This window comes from Lithobates pipiens, unplaced genomic scaffold (assembly GCF_037356315.1).
Source record: "Lithobates pipiens isolate NorthernLeopardFrog02 unplaced genomic scaffold, aLitPip1_a1.2 Scaffold_27, whole genome shotgun sequence".
NCBI lineage: Eukaryota > Metazoa > Chordata > Amphibia > Anura > Ranidae > Lithobates > Lithobates pipiens.
Window position 1 is genome coordinate 14,201,633 of NW_027507788.1, and position 19,583 is coordinate 14,221,215.

The 19,583-nt window shown below is 44.3% G+C and overlaps 1 protein-coding gene across 3 annotated transcripts in view; it reads left to right on the top strand.

Moving 5' to 3' along the window:
* LOC143933553 (beta-1,4-galactosyltransferase 3-like) overlaps window positions 1-11,040 on the top strand; it is a 152,155-nt gene extending 141,115 nt beyond the window's left edge. For all 3 annotated transcript variants that reach the window (XM_077456484.1, XM_077456486.1, XM_077456485.1), the window contains 2 exons: window positions 5,763-5,867; window positions 9,882-11,040. In XM_077456484.1, coding sequence (XP_077312610.1) covers window positions 5,763-5,867; window positions 9,882-10,032 — 256 coding nt within the window. In that variant the 3' untranslated portion in view covers window positions 10,033-11,040. The remainder of the gene's footprint in view (window positions 1-5,762; window positions 5,868-9,881) is intronic.
* Window positions 11,041-19,583: the final 8,543 nt, after the last annotated feature.

A 19,583-nucleotide genomic window follows, 5' to 3' on the forward strand; every position in this document is an offset into this window, starting at 1 on the left:
GCAAGACTCTGACAGCCACAAGCATGAGAAGGCAGAGGCATGATGGGACTTGTAGTTTTGCAACAGCTGGAGGTCCGCTAATTGCATATCCCTGGTATATACTATGTCTAATACCTCTTTATTCCAGCAATAGAAGCCAGGGTGTATGACTATATATATATATATATATATATAGTGATTTAAAAGGTTTAAAGACGTGGCTCATTACAAAAGGGAATGCTAATATGGATGAGTAGTTAACAAATTTTTCTTAAGGTGTGGCAGGTCACATTCACCCTATTTGCCGACATACTAATGCAGCCTGACACAGCCTGATTGTAGCCGTGGCAAGCCTCCATCCCTAATACTTAATAAACAGCAGAATGCTGTTATAAAACACATCCAGTAAAATCACATTTATTACAGGTATTTGCATAGCACTGCCAATTTACACAGCGCTGTACATGTAAATACATTGTATATAGTCACATCAGTCCCTGCCCTCAAGGAGCTTACAATTTCAGGTCCCTAACCCACATACATACAGTACACATACTGGGGCCAATTTAGACAGGAGCCAGTTAACCTACCAGCATGTCTTTGAAGTGTGGGAGGAAACCGGAGTACCCGGAGAAAACCCACACAGGGAGAACATGCAAACTCCAGGCACGTAGTGTCGTCTGTTGGGATTCGAACCAGCGACCCATTTGCTTGCTAGGTGAAAGTGCCAATTAGTACACCATGTGAACTATGTGTGTATATATATATATATATATATATATATATATATGTGTGTATATATATTTGTGTGTGTGTGTGTGTATATACACACACATTCTGTTATAAAACACATCCAGTAAAATCAAATTTCTTCATAAATATTGCTACTCGTCTGGTTAAATAAAATAAAAAAAACCCTAAGGGCCGGTTCACACAGGGGGCGATGCGAGGCGACACCGACTTGCCTCGCCGCGACCTCAGCGGCGACTTGCAAATGACTTCTGTATAGAAGTCAATGCAAGTCGCCCCGAGGTCGCCCAAAAGTAGTACAGGAACCTTTTTTCTGAGTCGGAGCGTCTCGAGTCGCTCCTCTCAGAACGGTTCCATTGTACAGAACGGGGGCAACTTGTCAGGTCGCGGCGAGGCAAGTCGAGTCGCCTCGCATCGCCCCCTGTGTCAACCGGCCCTAAGTGTATATATTTATAAAAGTTATATCATCTACAAACGATGGGATATATACTGGAATTTACTCAGCTGTAGATGCTACACTGTAATGGTGGTGATCAGCGACATATAGTGGGACTGTAATAGGGTGGTGGGCAATCTGGCGCTAACGGGACACTATCTGGGTGTGTCACTAACTGACATCACTAGTGACACTAATACACTGATCAGTGATAATACTAAACTTATGACACTGGCTGGGAAGGGGTTAACATCTAGGGGCAATCTAGGAGTTAAATATATGTGGCTAACCAGTGTAATGTGCGCTGCTTTTACTTTTTTTTTTTCACCACGCTTTGCAGAAAAATGAAACCACCAGATCTCTGATAAGTGTACAGAGGAAAAAACACAGGGCTCTGTGCTGTGATTGGACACAGCAGGTCTCAGCTATAAATCATTGTAGGGGACCTGCTGACAAAATCCTGCTGTGTCCGGCAAACCCAGATATCCCCCCCATCCCCCCCATGTACAGGTACATGAATGATCTGGCGGGGCTGTGCCTCTCGCGGTATAACTACTGTTGGCGGGCGGTGCAGTTAAAGAATAGAAATGCACAAAGGAAACCCAAACCAGATGATGAAATAGTCCAAGATGCTTGGTAGTTCGTAATATGATGACATTAGACAGCCAACGCGTTTCAGGACTCAATACCCCTGCCGCCGCATCTACAAAACAAATAGAACATTAAAAATCAAAGTTTATATCTATATTAATATAGAAGGATGTGTAACTAATCACTGATAAAAGAGCATAACTTAAAGCGGTTTTATACCCGCCAACACTTTTTATTTTTATTTTTTTTAATACCCCTGTAAGGCAAAAGGCATAATGAGCTAGTATGCACCGCACACTAGCTCATTATGAAATACTCACTTTAGAACGAGGCGTCGGTAACTCACCTGGTCCACTCCGAGGGAGATGACATGTTGCCTCGGCGTGTCTTCCGGTTATCGTGGCTCCAGCACTGTGAGTGGCCGGAGCTGTGATGTCACTCCCGCGAATGCGTGTGGGAGACTTCTTTGCGGCAGGGATCGGCATCTGCCGGGCTTTTAGTCGAGAATCCCCTTGTGCGCATGCGCCGCTGCAGTCAGTGGCTCATTGCACGGGGAATATCTCCTAAACCTGTACAGGGTATATTTTTTTACCTACAGGTAAACCTCATTAAAGGACAAAAGTAACAATAATATAGACAAAAGTAAAATAATAGACCATACAACCGCTTTAAAGGAGAAGTATGGTCTTGTTAAAAAAGAAAAAGGCAAATCTATACTCCTCCTCCATGCTGCAGCTTTCCCGGGTCCTAGAACGGAGTGCTCAAATGCTCAGTTCCTGGTCTGCCCAGCAGAGGGCAGTGACTGCTCCTCCAGCGCTCACTGAGGCGCGGGGCTGGGGAGGTGGCGGGTGCAGCTTGTGCACAGAGAGGCGGAGCCAGCTGTCATTCAGTGGATCCTTGTCGAGCCTGGGAGCGGCTCCGCCACTTCAGCTGATAAGAGGGCAACAGCCGCTACCACCTGACTTTGGGTCACAGGAGGGGAAAGGGGCACTCCTATGATCACCAAGAGATAGACGGCCATAACAAGCTTTGCCCACACGTTTCTTTAATAACACAATGGAACAAAATGATCACATAAAATTATTTTTTATTTCTATAGTTTTATTCGTTTTCAGAAGAGAAAATAACAGGAAAAAAAAAATGCCTGCGCAGGCTCTACGGGGTTCAAAAATATTTAGCAGAAGGAAGGGAGAGAGCTAATAAAAGAGGACAACCCAGAATATATCAGACGTCTATACAGAGCGATGGTGTAAAAGAAACTTAAAGAAACTTGGACTCTTCATTGTTTGGTTTGGCGCTCCTTTATGTGGTTTGAGTCACGTCCGGGTTGGTTGGAGCCACATGGGAGCCTCTTTATCAGAGTCATTGAGCTTATTGATGTTATCATTTTGATTGTGCGGAGAAGTTTTGAAGTCCCAGCGCCTCTTCAGTATGTCTTTGTGGACTTAGCTTCTTTTTTTTTTTTTTTTTTTAGTTTTACTGTGTTCACACTATAGTGAACACAGACATTGCATGCGATTCACACTGCGGTGCCGATCGCATGCAATGTCTGTGCAATACAAGTTCAGTATGGCTGAACTTGCACAAAAAAAGGTGCAGGTACTATTATATATATATATATATATATATATATATATATATATATATAAAATATATAATATATAATGTTTCAGGGTTCTAAGTAATTTTCTAGCAAAAAAAAAAAATTATTCTAAAGCGTTGTATAGTCAAATTTTTTACTTTAACATACAGGTAAGCCTATAATAAGGCTTACCTGTAGGTAAAAAAAAAATCTCCTAAACTTGTACGGTTTAGGAGATATTCCCCTCACAAAGAGCCACTGAGTGCAGCGGCGCATGCGCACAAGGGGATTTTCGGCTGAAAATCCAGCAGACGCCGGACCTTGCCGGGAAGAAAACTCCAGCTCGCATGCATGGGAGTGACATTGTGGCTCTGGCCACTCACAGCGCTGGAGCCACGATACCCGGAAGAGATGCCGGCGCTTTTGTTCTAAGGTACCGTATATACTCGAGTATAGGCCGACCCGAATATAAGCCGAGGCCCCCAATTTACCCCCAAAAAAACTGGCAAACTTATTGACTCGTGTATAAGCCGAGGGTAAGACATGCCTGTCCATCCCTGTGTGTGTGTCCGTCCATCCCTGTGTGTCCGTCCATCCCTGTGTGTCCGTCCATCCCTGTGTGTCCGTCCATCCATCCCTGTGTGTGTGTGTGTCCATCCATCCATCCATCCCTGTGTGTGTGTGTCTCCAGCCATCCATCCATCCCTGTGTGTGTGTGTATCCATCCGTGTGTGTGTGTGTGTGTGTGTGTGTGTCCAGCCTACCTGTGTCCCGAGCCTTTGTCCCGAGCCTCCGTCCCGTGCCGAGCCTCCTTGCCTCCGTGCCTCGCCGCCGTGCCTTGCCTCCGTTCCGTTCCGTCCCGTCCCGTCCCGTCCCGTCCCGTGCCGTGCCTTGCCTTGCCTCCGTCCCGTGCCCTCTTCGTTCGTCGGCGCCTCGGCGGCCATTGTAAAATTCAAAAGCTGCGCCGCCGCCTTCGCCTGTGATAGGCGGAACACTGAATTTCCCAGCAGCCTGTGTTCCGCCTATCACGTACATCGTATCATCCTCGTCCGTAGTACGAGGATGATACGATGTCCGTGATAGGCGGAACACAGGCTGCTGGGAAATTCAGTGTTCCGCCTATCACAGGCGAAGGCGGAGCCGGAGGCGCGGCTTTTGAACTATAGAATGGCCGCTGTCTGTCTGCTCGACACGCTGATCGAGCGGGCAGACAGCGATGACTCGAGTATAAGCCGAGGGGGGCACTTTCAGCCTCAAAAAAGAGGCTGAAAATCTCGGCTTATACTCGAGTATATACGGTAAGTATTTTAATGAGCTAGTATGCGGTGCATACTAGCTCATTATGCCTTTGTCTTGCAAGTGTAAAAAAAAAAAAAAAGTCAGTGGGTTTACTCCCGCTTTAACTTGAAACCAACAAATGTCAGAAGAAAGGTTTAGTGTTTAAGTGGTTAAACTCTTTTCACTTACGCACAAAGTCTAAATCAGGGATATGCAATTAGCCGTCCTCCAGCTGTTGCAGAACTACAATTCCCATGAGGCATAGCAAGACACTGACAGCCACAAGCATGACACCCAGAGGCAGAGGCATGATGGGACTTGTAGTTTTGCAACAGCTGGAGGTCCGCTAATTGCATATCCCTGGTCTAAATTGTTACAATGTTTATACTTAAAGAGGAAGTAAACCCTGATGAGTGTTACTTCCTCTTTCATTCCCTGCAAAGGTAAAGCATAATGGACTACTATGCATCGTATCGCATTGTAGCCCATTATGTGTCACTTACCTGACACAGGAGCCAGCGAAGTCACCGCTGTCCCCTGTAGTCCGGCGCATCCATCTTCTCGGTGGGATCTCGCAGCTCCGCCGCTGTCATTCGGCGAAGTCGCGATGACGTCACTGCCGTGCATGTGCACGGGAGCCGCCACGCTCGGCAACTTCGTCATTGACAATGCCGCGCTCAGTGCGCCTGCGCGCCGCTGTCTTCGGGCAAATATCTCCTAAACCGTGTAGGTTTAGGAGATATTTCTTGAACCTAGAGGTAAGCCTTAATCTAGGCTTACCTGTAGGTCAAAGTGGTTTGTAAGGGTTTACAACCACTTTAAGTTCAACTGATAAAGAATGTTGTGATTCTTGCAGACTGCATGTTTTTCTCTTCCTTTCTTTTGAGGGCTGTGGCTTCAGAAGAGCAGAGAGAATTCTTTGCATAGAAAGAATTGTGAAACACTTTAGTCAAGATCGCGATAACTATTCTTGACGATTAATTGTGCAGCTCTAATAAGCATACACGACTTATATAAAATACATGCTTGGGGGAGGGGGGGGACCATGAGAGGAGGGAGGGGGTGCTGGTGGGCAAAGTGTAGCACCGGGCTTTCAGAAGTGAAGACCTCATTTAACGTGGATTTCTTTTGTCTTGGATCTCACAGAGTTGCACTCAGCGGTCAGTTGATATCCCGACCATCAGTTCGTTATGGAAGATACAAAATGATAAAGCACGGGCACGACAAAGGCAACGAGCAAAACCCCAAACGGTAAGAAGAAGTGTTGAGCTGCGGGATATGATCCCCCTCCCCCCCCGGTGGATCGCACACTTTGACCTCCCATGTATGTTCTGTAGATCCAGTTTTGTGTACACAGACTGGTTTCAGGGTCTTCCTGTGAAATCACAGCCCTCGGTTCTGGGTGGTGTTGATCTATTGGAGGAAGCAGTGAAATGATTGTATAGCGACACGTGACCCTCGCAGGTTCTGCACTGCGACCTCCCGAAGGTCAGCCGGCTACCGAGGCGTCCTGTCCTGTTTGTTTAATGTCAGCGACTCCTGAGGGCCCCGTAGTGTTATCGCTTCAACAGTCCTGACTGGTTTCCTCTGGTCACCAGCTCAGAGAATGCATTAAGTTTAAATGAAGGCTGTGAAGGTGAAATATGTTAATCTCTTCATCCTCTACTTGTACCTTGTAATGCAATCATCACATGCAAGTCACACATCTCACTGCGTACTTACATTTTACAAAACTTTTATTTTAACCGCTTTATTACCGGGCATTTTCACCCTTTTCCTGCCCAGCCCGATTTTCAGCGCCGTCACACTTTGAATGACGATTGCACAGTTTGTGCTTTTCAGTGAGTTTTATACGCGTTGCAGATTCCTGCTCAGGAAAAATCCACACGTGATACTGTGGTGTGAACAGGACACATAGAGAACAATTGTTTTTTTGTTTTTTTTGTGCCCTTGCAGAAAAACTGATGTCTCTGCACTTGGTGGGAATGAGGCGGAAATGGCGCCCGTGCCAAGTGGCCGACCTCCTCGACCGCTCACAATGTGTTCAGCAGAGCAGCCGCTCGGCCTCCTTTTGTTCACAGCGCTCAGAGGTCAGCCCCAGAAACAAGAGGAGATCATTGGATTAGTGAGGTCTATTTCAGTGCTCTCCAGGTATGGTATATATACAGAGCTACACATTTGTCCATATACCATACCTGGAATTTTTCTTGAAGGCACTCCTGTCACCAAATGGAAAACTGCAGCTGAGTGCACAGAAAATTCCGTGTACTTATAGTGCTTACTTGCAGCATTGTTCTATTATTTGTTACAGGTATTTTTTTTTATAGCGCCAACACAATATACGGCACTGCTTTATTACATGCTGTACAGTCGCTGTTCTCGCTCAGTTCCTGCCCTCAAGGAGCTGACACTCTAAGGCCCCTAATTCACATACGTACTAGGGAAAGTTTTAGACAGAAGCCAGTTAACTTACCAGATTGTCTTAGGTGCAGTGGCGACTGGTGTTTTTTTTGTTGGGGGGGGGGGGAATCGCAAACAACCACCCCCCCACCCCTTGCGGCACCTCAAACCCCCCTCTCGCCCGCTGTTTGCCAGCACTTACCCCATATAGGCAGGGGGATCAGGGCAGCGGCTTCTGTGTCTCCTCCCTTCCTCCTAAGCATCCAATACCATTGCCTGTCCTTTTGGCCAATTGGGTGACGGGTATCAGACCCGCTTCCTGATTGGCTGGGAGGAGGATCAGTGTTGCAACAGCAAATTTTCATTCGTTGTTGTAACACCTGGCTGGGCTCATGGCACAATGCTCTGCCCAGCGGGCCCAGCCTATTTTAAAGCCTATTCGAGCCTCTGGGTCTAATTAGGTGCTTAAAAAAAAACCCTGCCGCTGTAATTAATGTGCCCGGTATCCTGAAAGGGGCCGGATGCATGAATAGGGGGTGGCGGCATGTGGATCACAGGGCATTATTTAGGATGTGATGGCTGTGGACAGAAGAGGCGGCACCCCTAATGGACAGGCCACCACTGCTTTGGATTGTGGAAGGAACCCCCGAGCACTCGGTGGAAAGCCACGTTGTTGAGGCTGAAATATTCACCTTCAATTCAGAGTTCCTGCTCCTTCATTTCTCCAAAGCACTTTTTTTACCGTCCTGTCAGCGCACCGCTCCCTCGGGGCTTTCACACTGGAGTGTTTGGAGTGGCTCTTTCAGGTCGCTTTTTTTTTTTTAATCGCTGTATCGCCTGCAAAGCGCCCCAGTGTGAAAGGGGTATAACTTATAACGTGACTTAAAGTTGCCTCCAGGACAGGCGACTTTAGCCAATTACAAATTAATCAGCTCTTTGGGGGGGGGGGGGGGTAGTACAGGAACCTTTTCTGAAGTCGGAGTGACTTCAGTAGTGTGCATTAAGACGGCTCTCATTCACTTCAATGGAATTTCTTATGCCCGGCGACTGGAGGTCTGACAAGTCGGATCTCAAGTCTCTATATTGTGAACCGGCACAAAAAGGAGTAAATAACGAGTTCATTGTCAGGGTCTATGATGTTGAGTGGCTACGGTGTATGGATGGATCTGTACCAATCAGGAGATGACGGATTAACCGGTTTACGGTAACAACATTTTTATCCTTGGCAATTCTTTCCGCTGTGTCTGTTCTGGCTGCGTGCCTATTGGGTGGACTCTGTCTATTGTTCTCTACTTAGACATTTGTCATGATTTCCAATACATGGAAGAAGGGACTCTACTTTTTGTTGATCTAATGTCACAATAATGATCAGCCATTCACAGATAAACTCTTATAATAACAGCAGGGATTTATTTAATGACACAAGTGTTCAAGAACATTCTCTGCAGATTGAATCAATGTTGCAATCAAAAGTTTCAAAACCTGTACAACCGCCGGGCTGTTCTGATGCAGTCGTGGCACAAAGCTGTCCTTGTGTAATGCGAGGGATTTGGACGTGGGTGACATTGGTAAAGTGTTCGGGGGGGGGGGGGGGGTTGTGTTTATGTCATTTAGCTGTCTTGCATAAACACCCCCACGAACACTTTACCAATGTCACCCATGTCCCGTATGCCCTCCCAACTGTTCTCATGCATACGGACGGGTTCTGCCCACATGCTGTGCAGTGACTTGATACGGTGGCAAGCAACAGTGTCTCTGTACACATAGTATACAAGTACCGCTCATAGGATGTTAGCATTGGGGTTGGAAGCCACATCCATGCCACCTGGGTGTCTAAAAACTCCAGGATTTGATGCACAGGGGCAAAACCGCCTGTGTGCATGAATACATTTTGCCCTAAATTTATAGATTTTATTGAAAAATGTTTTATAACCAAAAGAAGAAATTTATTGTTTTTGGGTTTTCTTTATTACATTTTTTTTTTTTTTTTTTAAGTTTTATATAATAAAAATAATTAAAAACCCAGTGGTGATCAAATACCGCCAAAAGAAAGCTCTATTTGTATGCAAACAAATGATATAAATGCTATTTGGGTACAGTGTAGCATGACTGCGCAATTAAGAGGCATGGCGAGTTTTTTTTTTAAGTAGTAATTCTTTGTCACAATTTTTGGGAAAGCTAAGAAAATTTAAAAAAAAATTATGTTCACAACAAGCTATTTTTATTTTTTATTTTTGTACATACCGTCACCAGTGCAGTACAGCGTATATAGCGGTGTAGCAGTGATCAGGGACACTGACTGGTGACAGTAAGTAAAAAAAAGAAAAAAATTGTGTAACATTGTACTACTCTGGGGCAGTGATCAAGAATTTTTTCTACACATTATGATTGCTTATAGCAGCACTGCTATAAGAAACCATTTTTACTGAATAAAACGGATTCATTCAGTGTGTATTGTGATCAGCAAGAGATGAGCTGTGATTGGCCCTGTCTGTACCCTGTGATCACTGTGACCAATCCCAGCTAGCAACACAATTGTGCACAATGAATGGCATGAATCAAAGTCATTCATTGTTTACAATTGTCATGGGATTTGCTTGATTGGTCACAGCGATCACATAGGGCTGGTACACTGATCAGTCATTGGCTGTGTTCAGTGGACGCAGCCAGTGACAGATGTGCCGTGGCACATTTTGGAAGGACATCATATGACGGCCCGCACAGCCGTTATTTGACAATAGGCCGGGCAGGAAATGGTTTACGTAAACATCATATACATCAGTCCGATTTAAGTGTACATAGTGTTTAGAAGCTTACAGAATGTCATTAACTCTCTAACATTAATGCCGTTTGATCTCATCACAGGTTCAATCTGTTGGCCAAAACGCGTCGAACGTGGAGACAAGACGGCATGAACGCTCTCCGCTATAACCTGCTCTCCAAGGAGCTGCTTCCTTTGTACACCAATATCACAGTAGACATCGGCTCTGAAAAAGGGTTCCATCCCATGACGTGAGACCGGACCTCCCACCCACCCAACCACCCAACCAGATGTGCCGTATATTTTCTTTGATGGTCCTTCCAAAAAACGATGCGCAGGGAGGACTCAACACGTGGACTATAGAATGCAATATATATGTATATATATTTTTTTTCTTCCTTTCTACACTTCTCTTTATTCAAGATTAACATAAACCATAAACCAAAGATCGGATACAAGTGTTGCCGGCTCAACGTGTTGCTAAATCCTCCGTGACGTCTCCCGGGGGGGTTCGGATCTTAAATACAAACGCATCCCCCTCCCCCCCCTCTGGGATTGGTCATCCAGTAGAACAGACTTGTGCACATCGCTTTGAAAGACATCTCTGGAGCACTGTGAATGTTCCTGCAGTGGGGGAGGGGGCGTTTCTGTCACTTTGCGAAATCTTATATTTTTATTTTTTTTAAGTGCAATTTCTTAAAATTTAGAATTCTTTAAAGCTTTTTCACAATCAGACAGATTTCAGAAGAGCGCTTCTTGTACGGATTTCATTCCTAGTGGACTGAGAACACTGAAAACGCTGACTTTTTTTTTTTAGAGTCAGAAAGAAAAACAAAAAAAAAATTCTACTAGTCTGTCGTTTTAATTTTTTTCTATACATTTTGTTCAATTCCTGTATATCTGCCCCTCCCCTCCCCCCCACATCCATTCTCTCCTTCATTAAGGACGCTTTGTTTCTCTGCTGCACATTTAAGTTATCCGAACATAAGAAAGTATCACACAGACACTTGAATGCAATGGATCAACAACCAGTATTAACTTTCTATCCAAAGTGCCTTTAAATGCCAATCTGATGTGTGAGGTGTGTCTTTTTTATAGAAAATATGAAAAAAAGAGATTAAAAAACCGCACACAGGACAATGGAAATCTTATGCTGAATGACTTTGCTGGAGCGGAGAGGACAATATGGTCTCACTTCGCTCTTACTCTAATGTGAACATTTCAAACATCTCTGAAATAAAATAATCTATACATTGGAATGTACCATGACAACGTCACTTTATATTGGTTTCTTTTACAGAATGGGAAAAATGCTATACATCTCACTTTATATATATACAGCTGTGCTCATAAGTTTACATACCCTGGCAGAATTTATTTCTTTCCCATTTTTCAGAGAATATGAATAATAACACAAAAACTTTTCTATCACTCATGGTCGGTGTTTGGCTGAAGCCATTTATTATCAATCAACTGTGTTTTACTCTTTTTAAATCATAATGGCAACATAAACTACCCAGATGACCCCGATCAAAAGTTTACATACCCCATTTCCTAATACCGTGTATTGCCCCCTTTAACATCAATGACAGCTTGAAGTCTCTTGTGGTATTTGTGGATGAGGCTCTTTATCTTCTCAGATGGTAAAGCTGCCCATTCCTCCCAAAAAGCCTCCAGTTCCTGGAAATTCTTGGGCTGTCTTCCATGAACGGCACATCTGAGATCTCACCAGAGCGGCTCAATGATATTGAGGTCAGGAGACAGGTGGACACTCCAGAACCTTCACATTATTCTGCTGTAGCCAATGACAGGTGGACTTGGCCTTGTGTTTTGGATCATTGTCATGTTGGAATGTCCAAGTACATCCCATGCACAGCTTCCTGGCTGATGAATGCAAATGTTCCTCCGGTATTTTTTGATAACATACTGCATTCATCTTGCCATCAATTTTGACCAAATTTCCTGTGCCTTTGTAGCTCACACATCCCCAAAAATCAGCGATCCACCTCCGTGTTTCACAGTAGGGATGGTGGACCTTTCATCATAGGCCTTGTTGACTCCTCTCCAAATGTAGTGTTTATGGTTGAGGCCAAAAAGCTAAATTTTGTTCTCATCACTCCAAATGACTTTGTGCCGGAAGGTTTGAGGCTTGTCTCTGTGCTGTTTGGCGTATTGTAAGTGAGATACTCTGTGGCATTTGCGTAGTAATGGCTTTTTTCTGGCGACTCGTCCATGCAGCCCATATTTCTTCAACTGCCTCCTTATTGTGCATCTTGAAACAGCCACACCACATGTTTTCAGAGAGTCCTGTATTTCACCCGAAGTTATTTGTGGGTTTTTATTCGCATCCCAAACAATTTTCCTGGCAGTTATGGCTGAAATTTTAGTTGGTCTACCTGACCGTGGTTTGGTTTCAACAGAACCCCTCATTTTCCACTTGATTAGAGTTTGAACACTGCTGATGGGCATTCCCAATTCCTTGGATATCTTTTCATATCTCTTTCCTGTTTTATACAGATCAACTACATTTTCCCGCAGATCCTTTTGACAGTTTTTTTTGCTTTCCCCATGACTCAGAATCCAGAAACGTCAGTGCAGCACTGGATGAAAGATGCAAGGGTCTGTCAGGAGTCCAGAAATTCAATGACCTTTTTATACACACACACTAATTACAAGAAAACAGATCACAGGTGAGGATTGCCTTTAATAGCCATTCAAACCCCTTTGTGTCAACTTGTGTGCATGTTATCAGGCCAAAATCACCGGGGTATGTAAACTTTTGATCAGGATCATTTGGGTAGTTTCTATTGTCATGATTTAAAAAGAGTAAACACAGTTGATTGATAATAAATGGCTTCAGCCAAACACTGACCGTGAGTGAAAGTGAAAGAAAAGTTTTTGTGTTATCTTTCATATTCTCTGAAAAAGGGCCAAGAAATCATAAATTCTGCCAGGGTATGTAAACTTATGAGCACATCTGTGAGTGTATATATATGTATAATATATTGGAGCCGCATGATTAATCGTTAAAAGATCACAATCTCGATTCAACCCCTCCTCATGATTCTTATCAGCCGTTTCCGCGATTGTAAACAGTACAGTAGCTGCTGACTCTTAATATTAGGGCACTTACCTGTTTAGGGAGCCCGCAATGTCAGCACCCCAGCCGATCTTCGGATTGACTCCCGGGTGCTGCCATTCCTGGTAAAGGAACCAGGCAGTGAAGAGCTTCGGCATCAGTCCTGGCTCCCTACTGCACATGCGCGGAGCATGCTGCAGGGGGGGCCAAACATCCAGGAGATCGGGCCGTGACCCGTCTCCAGAACTGGACCTGTCAATAACAGGCCCCACCCCCCTCAAAAGGTGCCAAATGTGGCACCGGAGGGGGAGAAGGAAGCCTAGAAGCAAGAGTTTCACTTTCGGATGGAACTCCACTTTAACCGCTGACTGTCATATGACGTCCTGGGTTTCAGTGGGGATATCTGAATGATGCTTGCAGCTACAGGCATCATTCAGATATAAATCTTTTCCACCGGTGATTCTCTTCACCGTAAGAACAATCAAAGCAGCTGTTCAGCCACTTTAATCGTTCTTACAGGCAGCGGGAGGGGACATCCCCCCCCCCGCCGCCCTCTGGTGCTTCTCCTGGGTCGCCCCTACGATCAGCGAAACAGAGAAGAAATCCACCGTCAACAGAAGTTAGCCATAGAGATTCCCAAGGGACAAGATGGTCTTCGGCAATCTCTATGCCCTTGTACACACGATCGGACCGTGTTGTCGCATAATCCGACCGTGTGTGGGCTTCATCTGACTTTTTCCGTCGGAATATCCGACCAACAAAGTTTGACAGCTGGATATAAACATTTTCCGACAACACGTTTGTAGAGAATTCCGATCGGACAAAGTGCCGCGCATGCTCAGATCAAATTCCTAGACCAAAGCTATTGGCTACTAGCCTGAACGTAGTCCCGTCGTAACTGAATAACGTCATCACTTTACGAACAACGTTCAAATCACACATGTGAGATATCGCTGTGAACGTTGGAGCATGAGCAATAATCCTAGAGCTAGACCACTAGAGCTATGCATACTAGCTCATTATGCCTTTATCTTGCAGGGTGTGTTTTTATTTTTATTTGTGCGGGAGGGTTTACTTCCTCTTTAAGGTCTAAGGCAATTATACTACATTTGAGGGGAAAAAAAAAAAAAAAAAAAAAGGGAGCAAATTGGATTGTGCTTTTCTCAGGTTTTTTGTCTTCCGTGGGTATATGGGATTGTATGATTCTTTTTTATTTATTTATTGTTTTTTTCTTTATGGTTGAGCTAGATGGGTTTGTGTCTTTTTTTTTTTTTTCGACCTGTCCAACTATGTTACTACCCTGTTTCCCCCGAAAATAAGACCTAGCGTGATTGTCGCGGATGGCTGCAATATAAGCCCTACCCCCCAAATAAGCCCTACCCTGAAAATAAGACCTACAAGGACTTTAACTAGGGCTTATTTGGGGGGAGGGGGTAAGGGTTACATTTCAGCCATCACCGACAATCACGCTAGGTCTTATTTTCGGGGAAACTGAGTATTATAGCTCCATCTAGGGGGCACCTGGGGTATTTTCAGTTTTTTAAATCAATTATTTGTATTCCAGCAGCAGTGTGGTAAAGTGCGTTACATGTGCATGAGTCCTTGAGGTATTGCAGCCAGGCAGCTAGCATTCTCCATAGGGGGGTCAGCAGCGGCAGCTTGTGTTTTCCATTAGGAAGTAATTACAGTTGTCTTAGGGCTTATATTGCAGCCATCACCGACAATCACGCTAGGTCTTATTTTCGGGGTAAACAGGGTATGTATGAATTGCTCTTTTGTGCTCACTTTACCCTACTCTACTCTCCCGTAACTATCACAGATTCTTATCCCAGGTGGGCAATTCTACACGCTGGTTACTTTTACGCCTCCCCAGAGAAAAAAAAAATATATATATATATATAGATATCCCGCAGCAACTTAACTGAACAAGAACAAGCTTGTAAAAAAATAAATACAATAAGAATGTGAGAGTCAGTGGTGGCCCGGAGCTATACTTAGTATGCAAGTAGAGCATTCTGTGTCTTTGCCTCTATCAGACGAAGCATTGAGTTATTTATACTCGGGGGAAACACACAAGTCTGGTTTTTGTTTTTTTTCCAAATTCAACCAGCAGGTTGAACCAAAAAAACAAAACAAAAACTTACCGGATTTCCCCATCCACACAATCAATGTGGATGAGGATCCTCCTCCCAGCTGAGTCATTGTATTACGATAGCTGGGAGACTTCCGATCAGTACACCGATCAGTGCTGCTGGCTATAGCCTGCAGCACTGATCAAGCACAGTGGTCGTACAAGAAACTAGCCAGGCCAATACGTTGGAGTTGCCACCTCATCCCTATAAACCCGAACACCTTTGAATTACACAGGTTCTGAGGCTAATTTAATGCGGAATTTTTCTTTTTATGTGTGCTAGAGGGGAGCAGCCCCTTTTATCTACTTTAACCAGTTATTGCGCGGTCGCACAACGCTGTACCCAAATTACATTTATATACATTTTGTTTTACACAAATAGAGCTTTCTTTTGGTGGTATTTGATCACCTCTGGGATTTTTATTTTTATTTTTGCAATACAGTATAAGCAAAAAAAGACCGAAAAATGTGGAAAGAAAATATTTTTTACTTTCTGCTATTAACCAGTTCCTAAAAGGCGCACGCGGATGTACGTCGGCAGAATGGCATGGGCAGGCATGGGCAGGCATATTGGCGTACATGTACATCCAATCTTAAATGCCGCCCTGCCATCATGAGCGCGCCGTGCTGGTCGGGACACCCGTGAGTCCGGTCGCGGGTCCCACGGAGTTGATCAACTCCGTGGGCATACCCGCTAGGGTTGCCACCTGTCCAGGATTCACCCGGACAGTTTGGGGTTGGAATCTTGTGTCCGGGTTTCAGTCTGCCTGAAACCCGGACACATTATTTAGACTGGGCTGTGGCTCCCCAAGTAACTGAGAAACCTTGGATTACGAGCATAACCCGCTCCAGGAGAATGCTTGTATTCCAAAGCACTTGCGTATCAAAGCGAGTTTCCCCATAGAAGTCAATGGAAATGAAGGTAATTCGTTCCGCATTGACTTTTTTGCATGCAACACCGCATGTGGCCAGAGGTGGGGGGGGGGGGGGGGCGGATATACTCGGGGACAAGTCGGCTGAACTCGGAAAGCCTTGGAAAGGGCTCAGAAACACTCAGGAACTGAGTGTTTCCGAGTATTTCTGAGTGATTCAGAGCATTTCCAAATGGCTCCGAACAGTTCCAAACTGTTCCGAGTGTCCCCGGCGCCCCCCGCCTTTCAAAACGCTCGTTAACCAGGTTACTCGTTAACCAAGGTTCCACTGTAGTCACACAAAAATCTGTTGCCATTCGGGAGCTGTGGGCCGCTGTCTGGGGGCAGGTTTGGCATCACTGGGGGGGGGGGGCGGGTGCCATGATGTCAGAAAGAGCAGTTTGGCCACACCCACTGTTTGCCACAGCGAGCTGCATTACCACTCTCCTTGGGGCACCCAAAGGTGTCCCAGGTCTTTTATAATCCTATTGTGTATACTACGAAAACAAATGTGCCCTGTGCCGCTAAAGTGTTCGGGTTTGGCTTGAAGAAAAGGTGGCAACCCTAATACCCGCGATCGTCTCACGGGGCGGCTGAACTGTTGTAAACAGCATCTCCCCGTTCTGCCTAGCAACAAGTGACGCTGATCTCTGCTCCATGTGATTGGAGAAGAGATCAGTGTTCACTAAATGAAAGCCCAGCCCCCCCCCCCCCCCACAGTTAGTAACACGCCCCTAGGAACACTTAACCCCTACACTGCCACCCACTGGTTAACCCCTTCACTGCCAGTGCCATTTACACAGGAATCACTGCATTTGTATAGCACTGATTGCTGTATAAATGACAATGGTCCCAAAAAGGTGTCAAAAATGTCCGATGTGTCCGCCATAATGTCGCAGTCACAATAAAAATCGCAGATCGCCGCCATTACTAGTAAAAAAAAAAAAATTATTAATAAAAATGCCATAAAACTATCCCCTATTTTGTAAACGCTATAACTTTTGCGCAAACCAATCAATAATCGCTTATTGCGATTTTTTTTTACCAAAAATATGTAGAAGAATACGTATCGGCCTAAACTGAGGGAAAAAAATTTTTTTTATATATTTTTGGGGGATATTTATTATAACAAAAAGTAAAAAATAATGCATTTTTTTTCAAAATTGTCGCTCTATTTTTGTTTATAGCGCAAAAAATAAAAACCACAGAGGTGATCAAATACCACCATAAGAAAGCTCTATTTGTGGGGAAAAAAGGACGTCAATTTTGTTTGGGAGCCACGTCGCACGACCGCGCAATTGTCAGTTAAAGCGACGCAGTGCCGAATCGCAAAAAAGTGCTCTGGTCTTTTGGCCAGCAAAATGGTCCGGGGCTGAAGTGGTTAAACATATCCAATACATTTTTTTTAATTTTTTAAATCGACTTTCTTCATAAATGTAAACCAATATGTATTCTGTTACATGTCTTTGGTAAAAAAAAAAAAAAAAAAAAAAGCCCAATAAATGTATATTGATTGGTTTGTGTGACAGTTAAAGCATCTACAGTCTATGGGATATATCAAACAACAACAAAGAGAAATTCCCAGCTCAACTTACCAGCCAGCCTGCAACAACCCAAATTCTACGGTTTAACAGTTCACATTAAAAACAAGGGGTTTTATTTACACATATTTGGAAATACATGCGTAAGCTGCAGGAGCCGCTACAAGGCACCCCAATATTATCTGCAGTCCTAACATAACTCCCAACTGTCCCTGATTTCGAGGGACTGTCCCTGATTTGATGCAATGTCCCTCTTTCCTCCTCATTTGTCCCTCATTTTGGTCTGATCTATATAATTGTATATAAAATGCACTTTTTATATATCAAAAAGTGTTCCCCAGCGCTAAACCTTTCATCTGATTTCTAAATTGCTGCATTTGTAGATTCCAAAAGCCAATATAAAGGAATAGTAGTGGTGGAAAAAAAGCACTTGTGGGTTTAACCCATCATTTTTATTTTTTGTACAATTCTCCTTTAAGGGGGCGTGGCAGGGGGTGTGTCCTATAACTGCATACTTTTGCTGATAGGTGTCCCTCATTCCCATCTCAAAAAGTTGGGAGCTATGGTTGGAGCACATACAGTGGTGTGAAAAAGTGTTTGCCCCCTTCCTCATTTCCTGTTCCTTTGCATGTTTGTCACACTTAAGTGTTTCGGAACATCAAACCAATTTAAACAATAGTCAAGGACAACACAAGTAAACACAAAATGCAATTTGTAAATGAAGGTGTTTATTATTAAAGGTGAAAAAAAATCCAAACCATCGTGGCCATGTGTGAAAAAGTGATTGCCCCCCTTGTTAAAACATACTATAACTGTGGTTGTCCACACCTGAGTTCAATTTCTCTAGCCACACCCAGGCCTGATTATTGCCACACCTGTTCACAATCAAGGCATCACTTAAATAGGAGCTGCTTGACACAGTAAGGTCCACCAGAAGATCCTTAAAAGCTACACATCATGCCGAGACCCAAAGAAATTCAGGAACAATTGAGAAAGAAAGTAATTGAGATCTATCAGTCTGGAAAGGGTTATAAAGCCATTTCCAAAGCTTTGGGAATCCAGCGAACCACAGTGAGAGCCATTATCCACAAATGGCGAAGACATGGAACAGTGGTGATCCTTCCCAGGAGTGGCCGGCCGCCCAAAATTACCCCAAGAGCGCAGCGACGACTCATCCAAGAGGTCACAAAAGACCCCACAACAACATCCAAGGAACTGCAGGCCTCACTTGCCTCAGTTAAGGTCAGCGTTCATGCCTCCACCATCAGGAAAAGACTGGGCAAAAATGGCCTGCATGGCAGAGTTCCAAGGAGAAAACCACTGCTGAGCAAAAAGAACATCAAAGCTCGTCTCAATTTCTCCACAACACATCTTGATGATCCCCAAGACTTTTGGGACAACATTCTGTGGAGCGATGAGACAAAAGTGGAACTCTTTGGAAGGTGTGTGTCCAAGTATATCTGGCGTAGAAGGAACACTGCATTTCATAAAAAGAACATTATACCAACAGTAAAATATGGTGGTGGTAGTGTGATGGTCTGGGGCTGTTTTGCTGCTTCAGGACCTGGAAGACTTGCCGTGATAAAAGGAACTATGAATTCTGCTGTCTACCAAGAGATCCTGAAGGAGAATGTCCGACCATCTGTTTGTGTACTCAAGCTGAAACCAACTTGGGTTCTGCAGCAGGACAATGATCCTAAACACACCAGCAAGTCCACCACCGAATGGCTGAAGAAAAACAAAATGAAGACTTTGGAGTGGCCTAGCCAAAGTCCTGACCTGAATCCTATTGAGATGTTGTGGTATGACCTTAAAAAGGCCGTTCATGCTCGAAAACCCTCTAATGTAACTGAATTAGGACAATTCTGCAAAGATGAGTGGGCCAAAATTCCTCCAGGACGCTGTAAAAGCCTCATTGCACGTTATCGCAAACGCTTGGTTGCAGTTGTTGCTGCTAAGGGTGGCCCAACCAGTTATTAGGTTTAGGGGGCAATCACTTTTTCACACAGGGCCATGATGGTTTGGATTTTTTTTCACCTTTAATAATAAACACCTTCATTTACAAATTGCATTTTGTGTTTACTTGTGTTGTCCTTGACTATTGTTTAAATTGGTTTGATGTTCCGAAACACTTAAGTGTGACA